The sequence below is a fragment of the Gallus gallus genome, chromosome 8 (genome assembly GCF_016699485.2).
Source record: "Gallus gallus isolate bGalGal1 chromosome 8, bGalGal1.mat.broiler.GRCg7b, whole genome shotgun sequence".
NCBI lineage: Eukaryota > Metazoa > Chordata > Aves > Galliformes > Phasianidae > Gallus > Gallus gallus.
In genome coordinates this window covers 11,823,160-11,838,833 of record NC_052539.1, presented here as the reverse complement: position 1 = coordinate 11,838,833, position 15,674 = coordinate 11,823,160, and the positions used below count along the sequence as shown (strand labels likewise).

The following is a 15,674-nucleotide window of genomic DNA, read 5'->3' as shown; positions in this document are numbered from 1 at the left end:
AGCCCCAGGGCGGAAACGTGGCTCTCGCGCGAGCTGTGCCGGCACCGCCTGCTCGGAGCGGACCGGGCGGAGCCGGTAAAGTTTATTTCAGAAAAGCAAGGAAAGGAGTGAGGGAAAGGTGCTCTGAGGGCATTTGTCGCCGCTGTTAGGGGGTGCGCGAGCTGCTGGCCGGCCCAGAGCTGTAGACTGCGAGCGGTTGGACTGTCCCGGCCCCCTCCGCCGCTGCCTTCGCTGCGAGCTGCGCGAGCGCCGCTGCAGGCCCGCTCGTGAGCGTGGAGGGCGCCGAGGTGCGCGGGCAGGGCTGTGTGGGGGGCCCGGCGGCTCCAGCGCGCGGGAGTGACATGCGCCAGGCCCCCCCTCCCGGGGGCGGCTGTGGCAGCTGCGGGGCTGGGACCGCTCTCGGGTGCTGCCGCTTGGGGGGAGGGCGGGGTGCTCCCTTCCTCCTCTCTGCTCGCGCCCCGTCTCCTCTCGCCCCGGGGCTGGGGAAGATGTAAGCGGGCCCGGCGGCGGGAGGCGTTCCCCAGCGGCCGGCTGCCTGCCTGCCGGGTGCCCGCTGACTGGGGCTGTGTGTCTGTGTGTGTTCTCCCGGCAGGGCTCGCTGCTCCCCGCCAGCGCTGAGCCCGCCGCGAGCGGCCACCAGCAGCCATGCCGAGCCATAAGGAGACGCGGCTGCTGCACCTCAACGAGATGGAGAAGCTGGACAAGACCCTTTTCAGGCTGGAGCAAGGTGGGCCGGGTGACGGGAGGTCGGCGGGGGCTGTCCACCACCCTCGGCCAGCGAGAAAAGGGGGGCGGTTTGTTGTAGGGTTCTGTTTATCCTTCCCTCTCTTTTAGTGTTTTCTATGCGGCCCCTGTGGGACAGAGGTTCTCCCTGTACAAACCGGGCTATACTGACCCTGAAACGTCCTCATAAGTCAAACTGTAGTGTTAATCTGTGCTGTGTTATGCAACGCCTTGTCTTTAATACAGTAATATTGAAGCAGAGTACTGATAGAAATCTTTTGTAATGTCTGAGGTCCTGTTTGAGAATACAGGACCCTCAGCCCCTAAATCTTATCTTGCCTGTTAGATTTCCTGTGTCTGTGCTGCACTGGTGTTCTGGCTGCATACTAATATGAACTTGATATTTCTCTTTGAAAGTGTTCTTAAGTGTATTCTCCAAGGCAATCCTATCTAGAACTGGTCTATTATTATGCTGGTCAGCAAATTCAGGTTCTAAAGTCAAAGCCTGTTTTAGGAGCCTTTTCTTAATGATGCAAATGTTACTGCTCATGAAACTCTCCTGCTTATTTTCACTTTATGTTGGAGTCTCACATGAAAGTACTTCAGTAAACAGGATGGAGATTTGACTCCTGAGAATAAGAACTCTTTTCAAGTATATCAATTTAAAAACTTTCTGACAACATAATCTAAAAAATGTCATGAGGGAAGAAGTGTAGTGTTGGCCCCAACCCTTGTTATTATCTTCCTACCAGTTGTGTAAGTTCTGTTGGAAGGGCTCAGCAATGCACTCCTATCAAACATTCAGAACACCTCTGCTGGTGGCAGTCTCTGAGGGGCATGGCTAATTTTGAGCACAGCATTCTATGTATCAGTATAACTGTTACAGGAAATAAGATATTGATGCCATATATCCCTGTGTTCTAATTTTAGTCATCCCTGCAATAAAATGTCAGAACTGTACCAGAGAAAGTGCACTAAGCCTTCAGAAGTGAGTTTTTTCATGGAAGATTTGTTTTTGTTGGCAGTAAAATGAGCTTCATTTTACATGGAGGACATTCAGATCCTAAAACCACTGTTTTTTTTCTGAAATTCTTGGTGTAGTAGTTGTTAATAAAAGAAGGTGTAAGCTTGCTGAGACTTGGATGTATGTGTACTCAGAGATTAAACTCTGATATTAGATCTGCTAGGATTCTACATGATTAACACTTATTTGGGTTGGTTTGTTTGTTTTACTTTGCTCCAACGTAAGATAGCATAGTTCTAAGACTGTTCAATCTTTTAAATTCATTATGTGTATATTAACAGCTTTCTCTTTTTACAAATACATGAATTTCTTAAAATTCCAATTTTGTTGACCTTAGGGCTAGTAGCTCTTACTACAGTCACCTTCATGACTGGTGTGTAATTCAATAGAAGTCAGAAGTAGAGGTGCAAGCACTTGCACCTCTTTCAGTCATTTGAAAGGACTCTGTAGCTAGCTAGGTACATGGTAAGAGGCTCTCATACCTTCAAGTAAGACCAGTTCTGAAACCTGCTGGCTAAATTCTATTCTTCATATCCAGCTGAACAAACTACAACACATTTTCACATAATATTTTAAACTTAACTGTAGTCCCTTTATCATGGGTATCTTTATTCTAAATATAGCTCTCCCTGAAGTGTGTGTGAGCTGCAGCATGTATACAAAGCTCACTTAAACTTGCTGAGCTCTCAGTTTAATAGTATGTACCCTCTAGATCGCACATAGATATCCATCACCTTGCAGTTAAAGCATACGGAATTCATACTTTAGTGAATTCTCAGTAGAGAATGAAGGAATTTGAAGTATTATGATTTTGAATTTGTTCCTTTTTTCCAGATATTTTCATGGATCAGCTTAATATGTAGACTTGGTAAACTTTTAATTTTACCTTTTAGATTGTATTTTTTTTCACAGTAATACAAGCTGCCTAAAACTGTATGTAATCTGATGACTGTGATCTTGTGTTGCATTTTATTTCTAACACTTTTTATAAAGCAAAGCCGAACAAATTGAATGGGAGATGAAAAGTGCTCGGCAAGTAATGTGATAGACTTAAATGGAGTGTGTGAAGAAAAATGTTTGGAAGGCAGGAGGAAAAGATGCTGTAGAAATATACTATTCTGAAAAAGGTCTTGGCAGATGTGCTAGTTAGTGCATTTCCTGCTTGACATAAAACCAAATTACAGTTTGTTATTAAAGAGTAGAAATGCCTAGTCCTGATGAGATTTCTTTTTTTTTTTTTTCTTGAGGGTTTGAACTGCAGTTTCGACTGGGCCCAACTCTTCAAGGCAAGCATGTTACTGTATGTACAAATTATCCAGCTTCTGGAGAAGTATTTGATCGCCACAAGTTCAGAACATTATCATGGCACAATCCCACAGGAAAAGAGGATGACTCTGACAAATATTGCAAGTTAGATCTCCAAATTTCTGGGTCGTATCAGTACTATTTTAATCTTGGGTAAGTGAAGCACTATGCTTACAGCTATAATGCAATCTGCTCCTTTAGTTTGTTTTAACCTGAAGAAAATGCTGTTAAGAATAAAATCATTATTTTTTCCTTGCATTTTTAAATGCAACAATGAAGTCTATCTGAATCTGCTCAACAGCAACAGCTGTTGAGGTTGTTGAAGACTTTCCAATACAAATCTATTCTGGAGATTTGCAGTGGTGATCAATTTTCTGTGAATATTGGAAAAGCAGAATAGTTTCAAGATTCAATCATGAAATTTTAAACACGAGTGATTAGTTTGTACTTTTTTCATTTAAAGGAGGTTGTTCTCTATCTTTTTAGCATAAAGGTTCTGTCATTCTTTATTTCACATTATTTATTTCCTTCTTTGTTTCAACAGAGGAGAGTGACAGTGTCTGTGATGGCCTAGTACTCTGAGCTCCCATAAGATAGCTGGTGGTTAAATTCCCTCAGGCTTTAAAAGGACGTTTAGCTCAGATATCTTTCCCAAGATAGTGCTCCAAGTGGAGGTCTTTGTATAAAAGATAGGCAGTCGCGTTTTCTTTGTTTCCATCCATATTCTAAAAGAAGAACCAGTATTCTGTCTCCCAAGGTAACAAAGGTATCTTACTTGCATAGAGTTTAAAACTATGTGCTCATGGTATTCTTGTTAGCAACTGTTCTAAGCCCGGTAGAGAGATGCTGCCTAGGAGATAAATGTCTCTCCAGTGTTTCTGCTTAGGCTACCTGCAGTCCTTTCTCCCCAGCCACTCCACTGAGTTACTGTGTATTTGAAGTAGTTGTGCTTGTTGGATTTCAGTTTGTTTCTGAAACTGACTGGTGCAATGTGTGTTTACTATACCAATGAAAATTATTTCTCCTAGAAATGAGAAAAGTGGTGGAGGTTACATAGTTGTGGATCCTATTTTGCGTGTTGGAGCCGATAACCATGTATTACCTTTGGACTGTGTTACACTCCAGACATTCCTTGCTAAATGTCTGGGACCATTCCACGAATGGGAAAATAGGCTTAAAGTTGCAAAAGAAACAGGTAATGCCAATATAGATATCAACAGATATCCTTTTCTTTTTTAATCTTATGACAAGAAAGCAAAGCTACACTGCGAGCTTGCGGTTCATTTGTTCTTGGGTTTTTAGATCAAATATTTTCCCCCGTATTCAATTTTAATTAACAGATTAAGTCAGTAGATTTAAGTAATCAGATTTAAGTATTTGCAGTAGTGCAAAAATCCAGGATTTCCTAATATGGGAATCTACTTCTATTGTATTCTGTTGATTTCGGATAGATTTGAAGTTTGTAGAAATTAGAGGATATTTTTTTAAAAATACTATTTAGAATTTTAAAGTAAAGATTCAGATTTAATTTATATTGGATATTTGCTAGGCTTATGTATATGTTATAACTGTAACTTATTACGCTTCTGTCAGTTCTTTTACTGAAATCTGATTTTCTTATTAAATCAATGGTTTCTTATTTTATAGGTTACAACATGATTCATTTTACACCACTGCAGAAGCTTGGACTGTCTAGATCATGTTATTCACTGGCTGATCAGTTAGAAGTAAATCCTGAATTTTCAAGCCATAACAAAAAATGCACTTGGAATGATATAGGAGCTCTTGTGGAAAAAATGAAAAATGAATGGAATATGCTTTGCATCACAGATGTAGTCTACAATCATACTGGTATGATTTCAATGTGAATAACTAAGTTGGTCCTATAATTTTATTTCATTATTTCCTTTAACTTTTCCCCCTCAAAAAATGATTGAAATTACAACAGCTATGTGTCTATAACAGTTATTACAAAATACAAAAAGTATTTTGTATTGTTGCTTGAGTTGAATAGAGCCCTACTTAGATGGAATTAATGAACTGTGCATGCCTGTGTTTTTCATATCATGCTTATTTTTATGATCTGTACTGTGCAGCTTTCAGTCTATAATGAATTTAACATATACTTAAACTGACTACTTTATTGATAACAGAATTATTATTGCTGCTTTTTTTTTTTCTACTGCTCTAATGGTTTCTAATACATGGATAACAATCAGAATAGAGACAAGGGACTAGGATTAAGCAGTGGAGGAAATGTTACGGCTGTGAGTATGTTGGAGGTGAAGTAGCCAGTTTTGTTATTTTATTTTTTTAAGCATAAATGTGTTGGTGCACTGAAGTTCTTGCATCCAATTGCTCTTCATAGCTAACATTGTCTGCCCTGCAGAGAGGGACAGTGGGACTGTTTTCAAACTATGAGAAGTCAGTCAAGTATTTCATTATATGTAAGTTTAGTTATTTGGATTACAATAATTTTTATTACATTTAAAATGCAATTTTCATCTTACACTCGTATTTTGAAGACTGCACTAATTAGTATCCTTGTGGCAGAGAGAACAAGAAGTTTCTGTTAACATTGATGTTGCTGTCCTCTGATGTTTTAAAAAATAAATAAAACCTGAATAATAGATTTCTATCGATTACATGCTTTTATTTGCTTTAGTTTTTCAGTGTTGACTGTTGCCAAACATTCTTAGCCAATCAGTCTGCAGTGTAAAATGGGCCCTGTTGTTTGCTCTGTCTGTTGAAATGTTACTCTAAGTGTGGTTATTAACTCTGTGTTTGAAGGGAGTTTGGTTTTTGACATTCTCATCAGAAAAAAGTTTCTTTCACTTTAACAACTAATGAAGAGTTTAGTTTGTCTCACACATGCTTGAGATCCTGTGTATTTGCGTGCTGCCAAGGAAAATGTTTTTGTGGACAGAAATACTTTAGTCAAAACTAATTATTGGACTTCAATATATACTTGAGAAAGCAGTCACATTGTTACTTGGTTACATTAGCTGAAGGACTTTGTTAGTTCTCAGGCAGAGCCCAAATTATTTTTCATTGATGGGATGGATGAGTAAACTATTTTTTAAATTATGAAGTGGTGTGTTGATGTTTGAGTGTCTTCAAATGACCAAGATTCTGTCTTAAGTTATTAATCAAACTGTATTTGGCTTCAAGCTTCTGAACTCATGATGAGAGTTGAATGTTTTCTCCCCTTTTGGTTGTTAACTATCAGAACCTCTTGATTAACAACTGATTACAAACTTAGTTAAATGCCAGATTTAGCATAAGCAGAAATGTGTATAAATGATCATTGACTGCTAAAGCTGTAGTTTTGCATATGCAGGTGGAGGTAGATATTTTAGGTGCTTCTGAAATGCAAAAATAAGTACTTGGGGTGTTCTTTGTATGTACAACTTGATCAGAAGGAAATTCGACTTTATTATTTTTTGATGATTTAACTATAAAATGTTTCAGATTTATGTGGATGTAAATGACAGTAGTCAGGTAAGGTAGTCATTTATTTTGAGCGGATTATGAATACTACATGTCAGTTATTGATTCCGCAGTATGTCTGCATTAAAGGCCTAAAGCACAGAGTAGTCTCACAACAAATCCTCCCATGCTGGTAACACAGCTCAAGAGCTGTCAGCTTACAGCAGTCAGTACCTGTGGTAGTTTCTACTTTCTAGCTAAGACTGCTGTATAAAATGTCAGTGCTTCTTCACTGTTCCTACTGTACAGTCAGACAACTCAGTTTTATTATGAAGTGGTTAAGCTTAAATGTTTGTGGGTTTTTTTTTTTTCGAATGCTTCTATAATAGAGAATGGTGGGAGTCAGTTTTTTATGTTAATGTCTCTGTTAGTTTCTACTGAAGGCAGCAACTATGGCCTGACCGTACATGTAATGTAGATGAATGCACCTTTGGCATGTTAACTCGAACACCATAGATAAACTCACAACCTCTGCCTGGTAACGGACTAGATGAGCCCTGTTGGTTGTTTTCCCCTCAGTGTGTTCAAACAAACAACCTGAAATAAGCATACTGTGTTCACCTGCATTTACTTTTTACCAAGAGATAGAAAATTGATAAATCTTTCTTTTCTGAGCTGAAATAAAATATTTTCTTTCTTTCAGAAGAGGCTACTGTTGTCTAAATACAATTTAACACTTCAGTAAATCTTACTTCCAAGCCCTTGGCCAGTGACATCAAACACCACCTTTGTTTGGCTTTATAAAGGGAAAAACAAGTCCTAGGCAGTGAGCATCACTACTAGGTCTTGCTTCTGTTTAGTTTCTATAACAATAAATCAGTCTTTTGAACAGCATGAAATAGGGTAATCTTCCTTACATAAGGATGTGTTGACTTTTAGAACTTGTTTTCTGTAATTCTCCATTTTCCTATTGAAATATTTTTATACTTATTTGTGAGTATTGTTGCTATCTGTCACAAATGCAATCACAACCTTTGCTTTGGGCAATCTTTTTTCTCAAGAAGCAGATTTTTTTTTTTTGATGTTATAAACCATAGAATCATTTATGCTGGACAAGATCCATAAGAATATCAAGTCCAACCATCTCTTGACTACCAAGTCCACTGCTAAGCCATTTCCCTAATAGACACATCAACACATCTCTTAAATGCCTGCAGGGATGGCAACTCTATCACTTCCTTGGGCAGATTCTTCCAATACGTAACTACTTTTCTGTAAAGTAATGCTTCCTGATATTCAAATCAAAACCTTCCTTGGTACAACCAGATGACATTTCTTATCTTCTTATCAGAAAATGTAGTTCTATGCCTTACCAGAGTCAGTAGGAGGCCTGTTGATTTTTTTTATTTTTTTATTTTTTTCCCCCAATAGGAACATAGTAGATTCAGACTCTACTGCCTTTTTAGAATTCCTTGTATTTACTCATGAAAGTCGTTTGTAATAAATTGTGGTTCTTGCTGAAAGAGTAGACTAGGATAGTATGGGCTTTTGAGGATGAGGTCGCTTTGTTTGTTTGTTTACATTTCAAATAGTACATGTATTTTTTTTTTAAGTGATCTGATTGGCCCAAAATATCTTTTATCAGCCTGAGTTTATTACTACTTTATGTAGCTTTCAAATAAGTGAGGTGCTGTTAGTTGTACATGAAATTTTAAACCATGAAGATCTTAGCTTCCAGAAGTAGTTTGACCTTATAACCATGGAGTTTTGCCATGTTCGTAATGGTCTTGAAATGTAATGCAGGAGGGTGTATGAATAGCTCTTCTAAGCTACAGAGTGGGGAAAGTACACTCATTTCTTTACCTTTTAATTTTTTTTGGTTGGCCTTGGAACTAAGCAAACTAGTTTTTTAGTCGTTAATTTTTCTGTTACAATTTGGGGCACAGTAATTACTATTTCTGTTTTCAATATAATAGTTACATTATTTCTTCTATCTAATACTTTATCTGCTTTTCTAAACTAATGGGTTATTAAGATGTGTTCTATGAAGAATGATTTAAAAAATCTTGGAAAACATGAGCAACAACTTTTTGTTATGCACCACATGCTTTTTTGCATATGTTGTTTTTCAATTGCAGAGATTCCTCCAAAAAGTGTATTGAAGTGTATTTCAGTTAAGCTATATGATCAGGACAGTTTCAAAAATAGAAATTAACGATGGAAGCCTTTTTGTTCTTTGTTGTACTTCAAGAATTAAAGCTCCTGTTGCTCTATATACTTTAACTTCATATTGTTGTACGCATACAATTCTATCATAATTTCACACCCAGTTTCAAGTTAAGATTCCTTAATTTTGAGTTCATACCTGATGGTACTTGTGGATGCCACTGGATACAATCACAAAACGGACACATCCATGTTTGATCTGAACTAGTGTTCAGTTTGCCTGCACAGACAGTGCAAGATGCTGTGGCATCCCTTCCCACCGCTGTGCTTTCACTTATTTACACAAGCTGCTTTTGATTACTGACACAAGCTAATCTATTCTTAGAAGTCCATTTTTATACACTTTAATTATTTCTGGGGGGACATGTATGTTCCTAATTTCTTGCTCTGTGTGCTTGTGCATGTGTAGCATCAGACAAGGGTAAGAATGTAAACATATATTACACCTTAAGCCATTGTAAATCTTGATTTGGGGTGTAAATTTTACTTTCAACATACAATGGGAGTTTCACATTTTTTATTTGATTTATTTCCAGCAAAATAAAAGTGACTTTTCTTTCCTTAGTGTTTTAGAATTGCTGATACTTTTACATATTTAGACATAACAAAAAGCTTCTCTGCAGTCTCTGCAACTGTTACAGAACAAATAGCTATCAGTGATGCACAGATCTGTGCAAGATGCTATTTTCTATTAGCGTGGAAAACTTTAATTGAAATGTGAGCTACGTGAACATACTATAGTATCTTAGCTTTCTGCTGTTAAGATTTTTGCATTAAAAAAAACCTAAGTATTCAGCTTGTGTACTTTTTCCTTCCTCCCTTTGAATAAGCTGCTAACAGTGAGTGGCTCAGGATGCATCCAGAATGTGGCTACAACCTTGTAAATTCTCCTCACCTGAAGCCAGCCTGGGTCTTAGATAGAGCTCTGTGGCACCTGAGCTGTATGGTGGCTGATGGAAGGTGTATTGATAAAGGAGTCCCTCCCTTGATTGAAAATGATCATCACCTGAATGTAAGTAAATGAGAATTAAGTGTAAGCTAATGAATATTGTAAATAGTTGAATAATCCTTTTCCAATTTGAATTACCAATCCACAATTCTGTTGTGGAAACGCACAGCAGTTGTACTTTGCAGGTATATTTAACAAAACAAGACTTTATTCCTGTATTTTTTCCCTCTGACCAATTCATATGAGCATTTAGCTTTTCTTTGGTTATATTAATCATCTGCCTCACCTGACATAATTTTTTTATTTTTGCAGTGTATCCGTAAAATCATTTGGGAAGATATATATCCAAAAATTAAACTGTGGGAATTTTTCCAAGTGGATGTTAATAAAGCTGTGCAGCAATTTAGAACCCTTCTAACTAAAGGTAAAGGAAGAGTGTGTTGCTGGAGCAGGTGGATTCTTTATTTATAGTTCAAGAAACTTCATAGGTAAACGCTAAAAGGCTCTAGCTGGAAAACCAAATAATCTTGGTTGTTGTTACGCGAGAAATCTACCATGCTGATCTAAGCATGTGAGGATCTTTTGAGCCCTGGTAAAGTCTTTGAAGGCTACGCTTAGTAGTCTGGGAAATACCCTTAGTAGAAAAGAGGGAGAATTTTAAAAAATTAAAAAAAAAATAATAATAATAATAATAAAATACTGTTTTCACCAGAATCCAGTATTGCAACTGAGCATGAATGCTTTTGAGTAGCCAACTCTGTCATACCTTAAATATTCTTTTCCTTTTTACTCCTTCAAAGCTTTTTGTCTACCCATATATTGCTTGTGCTTAAACTGCGTAATTTGTATGTCTTCTAAATGTAATTTCTATTTTATTGATACTATTCTCACTTTGTCCTCAGGCAAAATAGGCACAAAGTCTGATCCAAATCAACATCTTCAAATAGTTCAAGACCCTGATTATAGAAGATTTGGTTGTACTGTAGATATGAATATAGCATTGGCAACATTCATACCACACAGGTATTGCATTGTTAACCACAAGTTAAAATCTACTTGTAAAGTTAAATTTCTAAAAATAAAATAAAATTACTTTCAGAGATAAAATCTTCATTTCAGTTACGTGTTTTAAAACTAAATTATTCTAATTGTTCTCTGCTCTTTCTTCCTGCTAAGCAACGGACCAGGTGCAATAGAAGAATGTTGTAACTGGTTTCGCAAGAGAATTGAGGAACTGAATGCTGAACAATACAGACATATTCATCATCATCAAGAGCAGGTTTTACAGCTTCTGTGTTTTAAATGCTGAATTGTTTTGCACTACAAATAAATTCAGGCATTCTAATAATGCATAATCTAATTATTTCTAGGCTGTCAACTGTCTTGCAGGAACTGTGGTATATGAACGTCTGGCTGGTCATGGTCCTAAACTAGGTCCTATTAGTAGAAAATATCCTCTAGTTACCAGGTATTATTTTTTTTGTTGCTAAAAACTATTGGAGTCCATTCAGGGAATGTGAATGTAAAGTTCATTAAAAGTAAACATTTGTAAGTACAGTTATATTTTTTTCTCTTCCATAGGCAAATGTAACTCCATCAATGAACTGACTATATTTTAAAGAAAAAAGATTTAAAAAACAAATGTGATGTTGAAGGGTGTTAAATGTGTTCAGAGGACACTAAAACCTTACGTAGTGCTTATTGCTCTTGTAGGTGGAAAAGGAGTGGAACTAGAAACACTTGAAAGGTTTAAGTCTGATGTACCTGGTGCCACTAATGTATCTTAAGGGCTGTGACTTTAATCTTACCCTACCACTTCACACCATGGCAGTGGCTGCCTCCATCCTTTCTCCTTCAAAACACGATAAGAAAATAACAGTAAATGATGGTGACTTTTCTAACAGCTATTTGTATTTTTTTTGTCTTCTAGTCAGTTCATAGCACGTAATTTAATTCTGAAGACAGTGAATTTCAGTTTATGCTTTTTTTTTTTATTGCCTGTCAATTCCATAGGTATTTTACTTATCCATTCAAAGACCTGACTGTGGAGGAAGAACAAAGTATGATGCATCAGCCAGATAAAGCTTGTTATTTCATGGCCCATAACGGATGGGTTATGGGTGATGATCCTCTTAGAAACTTTGCAGAACCAGGTTTGTAAAATAAATTTGAATAGTCCTGTTAACCTTTTAATATTCTAGCCAAAGCATAATAAGTAGACTAAATGTTTAGTCCATTTTATTTAGTCAACTTTTTTCCACAAATATTCCTATGAAGTTGCAAAAAGCCAAATGGCAGGCAGATACTCTGTTTATAGCACTTCCATTTCTATTCAGCATGTTGGCGATCAACTATAAAAAAGGATTTGAGATACCATTTCACAAAATTTGAGACAGAAATTACCAGCTTTCTGCCATTGAAATAATCTTTCCTCCCCTATTTCACTTGTTGTTTACCTTGTGCTCTGTTCCAACACTGCTACTTGTTGGTACTTTCACGAGACAGTAGAAAAGTAATGTGATAAAATCATGAATATTATGTTGCATTAGTGAGCAAAAACTGGCTTTTTAAAACGTCCGTTGTGCACCAGTCAGACAGTTAAGAGGTGAGCACTTGAGATGATGTTGGGATGGGACAGGGAGAAAGATTGTGAAGGAGGACTCATTCCTCCCCTCTTAGCATCAGCGGCAAAGGAACAGGTCACCTCTGCTCTCTGTGGAACTGCTGTATTGTGAAGTCTCTTGACATAACTGTATAAGTAGAGCCACATTGAAAAAAACATTGATATGTCATTGCAAAATTGATGGTAGTTATAATCTAAAGAGAAGACTGTATAATTAATTTCTAAAATACTAGCTCACAGATAATTTCTTCAAAACCCTCAATTGCATTTAAAATTGAATGAAGAATACTGGTGAGTATTTTTTTGGGTTGTTTTTAGGGCAGGAGAAGGGTGAGGTTGTTGAAAATAACATTTGACCATTATGGAGGTAGACAGTTCAGGGATTATATTTTTTTAATACAGATGTCTTAAAAAAAAAAAAAAAAAACAACTGAATACTTATTGGGAGGAGGATGACATTAGGTAATACTTTGTTATGTCAAACTTCAATTTCAGTTGATGACAAAACAGTCTTTCTCAGCGGAGACTGTGTTGTTTGTTTTTATTATTATTATTATTCCTATTCTTTGTAGCCTATATTCTGCATCAGAACAGAAAGGACTATCCTTATGCTCACAAAGGGAAGGGTAGCTAATGATTGAACTGAAAACATTGACGTTGGTGTTAAAAGCTAACCTCTAATAGTGTTCTTTCTGTCTCTGACTTCTAAGTTTATTCTAAATATTTGTCAGCCCTGCATTAGGGGCACCATCAGTATGTGGTTCATAATAGTTGTGTATGCAGGCATTGCCAAGAAAATTAACCCACCTAATCCAAGTGGATTACTTGTGAAGGTAATACACAGTATTTATGTACCATGCAGGAAAATGCATACTAACTTCTTTGGGGGGGGGGGGGGGGAGAAAGCAAAAAAAAAAAAAAAAAAAAAGCCGCCATATCTAGTTTTGACTGTAGCTTTGTAAACTGAGTCAAACAACAGCCAGTTTAATTTAAAAAAAAAAAAAAGGCAAATTTTGCTGTGTCTGCTTTAGAAGATAATTCAATTGATACTCCATAATGAAGTGTGCTGTCAGACCCTTCTGTTTGCAATACTATCTGCAGCCATTTCACTGCCTTCTATTAGCTTTCTCCTTTACATATCAGTAAAGATAAGTGTTTTGTATGCATTTTTTCAGTTGCCTTTCAGCTAATTTTCCTTTCTCCTGGGGAGTTTTTTTTCTTTCGGCTGCTGTTTTTAGTTATTTCTGTTACTGTGTTATCTCTGAATTGATCTATGGCTTTTTGTATTCTATGTACTTGTGTTCCACATTTAGTCTCAGTAGGAATAGTGTGTACTATAAAGCAGTGTAAAAAGATGATATGTAGGGGCACAAGTATAGCAATTGAAATGCAGCTAGTTTAGTAAATTTCCCTTGAAATTGTTTTTTTCCTGTTTAAGTGTCTATGTCAAGATTGCAGATACTGTAGTGTAGACCGTGCTTAAGTTAACGTTTTTGGTAGCAGAAGCATCTTAAAATCCCTGCTTTCTTCTTGCTAGATGTTTGTTCTTAATATGCATATGTCATTGTATATGCCCATAACATGAGACTTATGGAATTAGTCTGATTGAATGATGATCTCTTTGCTAAGGCGTGATTGCTTTTTGGATGAATAAGTTTCTTATCTAATCCAAGGTTCAACCACTAAAGTAAAATCAGTATAGCTAATCTGGAAGTAGCTGAGGGCAATGCAGTATCTCTATCTTAGCTATCCAGAATGATGCTGAGCTTATTCATGCTTTGACTGGGCTTTGTTACAATGAATATAAACAGACTTTCAGAAGACTAATGGCTCAAAGACAATTGCAATTCTCCTGTTGCTCTTTGATTATTGAAAATTCCATTTTATTGTGCTCAGATATTACTTGTTGCAAATAAACATTGAAAAAATACCTTGATACTGTCATGTCAAATACCTGTTTTATATGGGAGATAAATCATTTTTTTAGATGTGACTGTTTAAGTCTTTACCACAGTTAAATCTCTGGCATAAATTGTGGTTTATTCTGTATACACTTGAGCTTCAATTTATACAGTGTTGGTTTTTTTTTTTCTTTTGATTACATCAAAAAGAAGATAAAACCAGTGGATGAAACTAGGTTAGGTGGAGAATAAATATTTTAGGGACCTTGTCCATTTAAGTTACCTACCCACTTGAGTACTTAAGAAATTTGGCTTATGACATCACAATCTGCTATTAGCAAAAGATTATATTCTAAATTTTGGCTGTGACAATTTATTTATGGCAAGTGAAATGCTTTTAAGCATTTGACCAGCATAGACATCTGAACTAGTGATTCTGTTCATATCTATGTTGTTTTATAAATGACTAACTTTGAAAAGTTTCTGGAACTGAAGTACGGCGATATTGAATTCACCACATTCATCCCTCTTTTTCTGAAGTACAATTGTCATATTTGAAGAAATAAATGTAATGTAGTGTCAGTCTTAATTATTTCAGTATTGCTATAGAATTCAATTATGCCATTGGAGTGGTCTGAAGTTATACAATAGTAGAAGGTATATAGATTTTGAGTTAATAAGGTTATTGTTAGAATTTTTACTCATCATCACAGCATCCTCCTACTCTTAAGCAGTAGAAGGCAAAATGCCACATCTTTTAGTACACATTCTAAATATATATATATATATATATATATATATATATATATATATATATATATATATATATATATATATATAAAATATATATACTGTAGTGCATTTGTTTCCCTTACAGGTTCAAATGTTTACTTGAGAAGGGAGCTTATTTGTTGGGGAGACAGTGTGAAACTGCGCTATGGTAACAAACCCGAAGACTGCCCGTACCTCTGGGCACATATGAAAAAATACACTGAAATCACTGCCAAACATTTCCATGGTGTCCGTCTTGACAACTGTCACTCAACACCTATTCATGTAGCTGAGGTACGTGAAGCTAAGCACGTTGATGATAAAGCAGCTTCTGACTGTGAAATAAGTTCTCTACTGCTTATAGAAAATCTACCAGGTTTGTGTGAATGAAGCTCACTCAGTGTAGGCAAGGTTTCTTGACTGGCAATGTTTTGGTGTAGTTACAGTTACTTTGAACAGTTAGCAAAGTGGTGTAGCTATTGTATGTTTTCATTCTGCATTTCAGCTGAAATACTGAAGGCACTGATGGGTATGGGAAACTTTTTGCATATACAGCTGCAGACTGAAATGCAATCACTGCTAGTATCTAGTATGTCAGATCTAGTCTCAGTTGTTTCTAAGACTTGGTAAAAATTAGTAGTGTTTATTTGCCATATATGTTTTACTGTTGCTGAATTAAACAGAAAGGTTTCTATGTTCCATAATTTTAAAAGTTGGCAAAAA

At 36.6% G+C, this 15,674-nt stretch overlaps 1 protein-coding gene across 5 annotated transcripts in view; it reads left to right on the top strand.

Moving 5' to 3' along the window:
* The first annotated feature begins 6 nt into the window (after window positions 1–6).
* Window positions 7–15,674, top strand: part of AGL (amylo-alpha-1, 6-glucosidase, 4-alpha-glucanotransferase) — a 36,000-nt gene continuing 20,332 nt past the window's right edge. For 2 of the 5 annotated variants that reach the window (XM_015290750.4, XM_046944945.1), the window contains exons 1-12: window positions 44–266; window positions 593–727; window positions 2,995–3,205; window positions 4,081–4,247; window positions 4,700–4,903; window positions 9,538–9,719; window positions 9,969–10,080; window positions 10,559–10,679; window positions 10,833–10,935; window positions 11,027–11,124; window positions 11,670–11,809; window positions 15,058–15,245. In XM_015290750.4, coding sequence (XP_015146236.2) covers window positions 646–727; window positions 2,995–3,205; window positions 4,081–4,247; window positions 4,700–4,903; window positions 9,538–9,719; window positions 9,969–10,080; window positions 10,559–10,679; window positions 10,833–10,935; window positions 11,027–11,124; window positions 11,670–11,809; window positions 15,058–15,245 — 1,608 coding nt within the window. In that variant the 5' untranslated portion in view covers window positions 44–266; window positions 593–645. Of the gene's footprint in view, window positions 288–401; window positions 491–592; window positions 728–2,994; window positions 3,206–4,080; window positions 4,248–4,699; window positions 4,904–9,537; window positions 9,720–9,968; window positions 10,081–10,558; window positions 10,680–10,832; window positions 10,936–11,026; window positions 11,125–11,669; window positions 11,810–15,057; window positions 15,246–15,674 lie in introns of those variants that run through there. The other 3 variants (XM_046944946.1, XM_015290745.4, XM_015290747.4) reach the window with 3 other exon arrangements.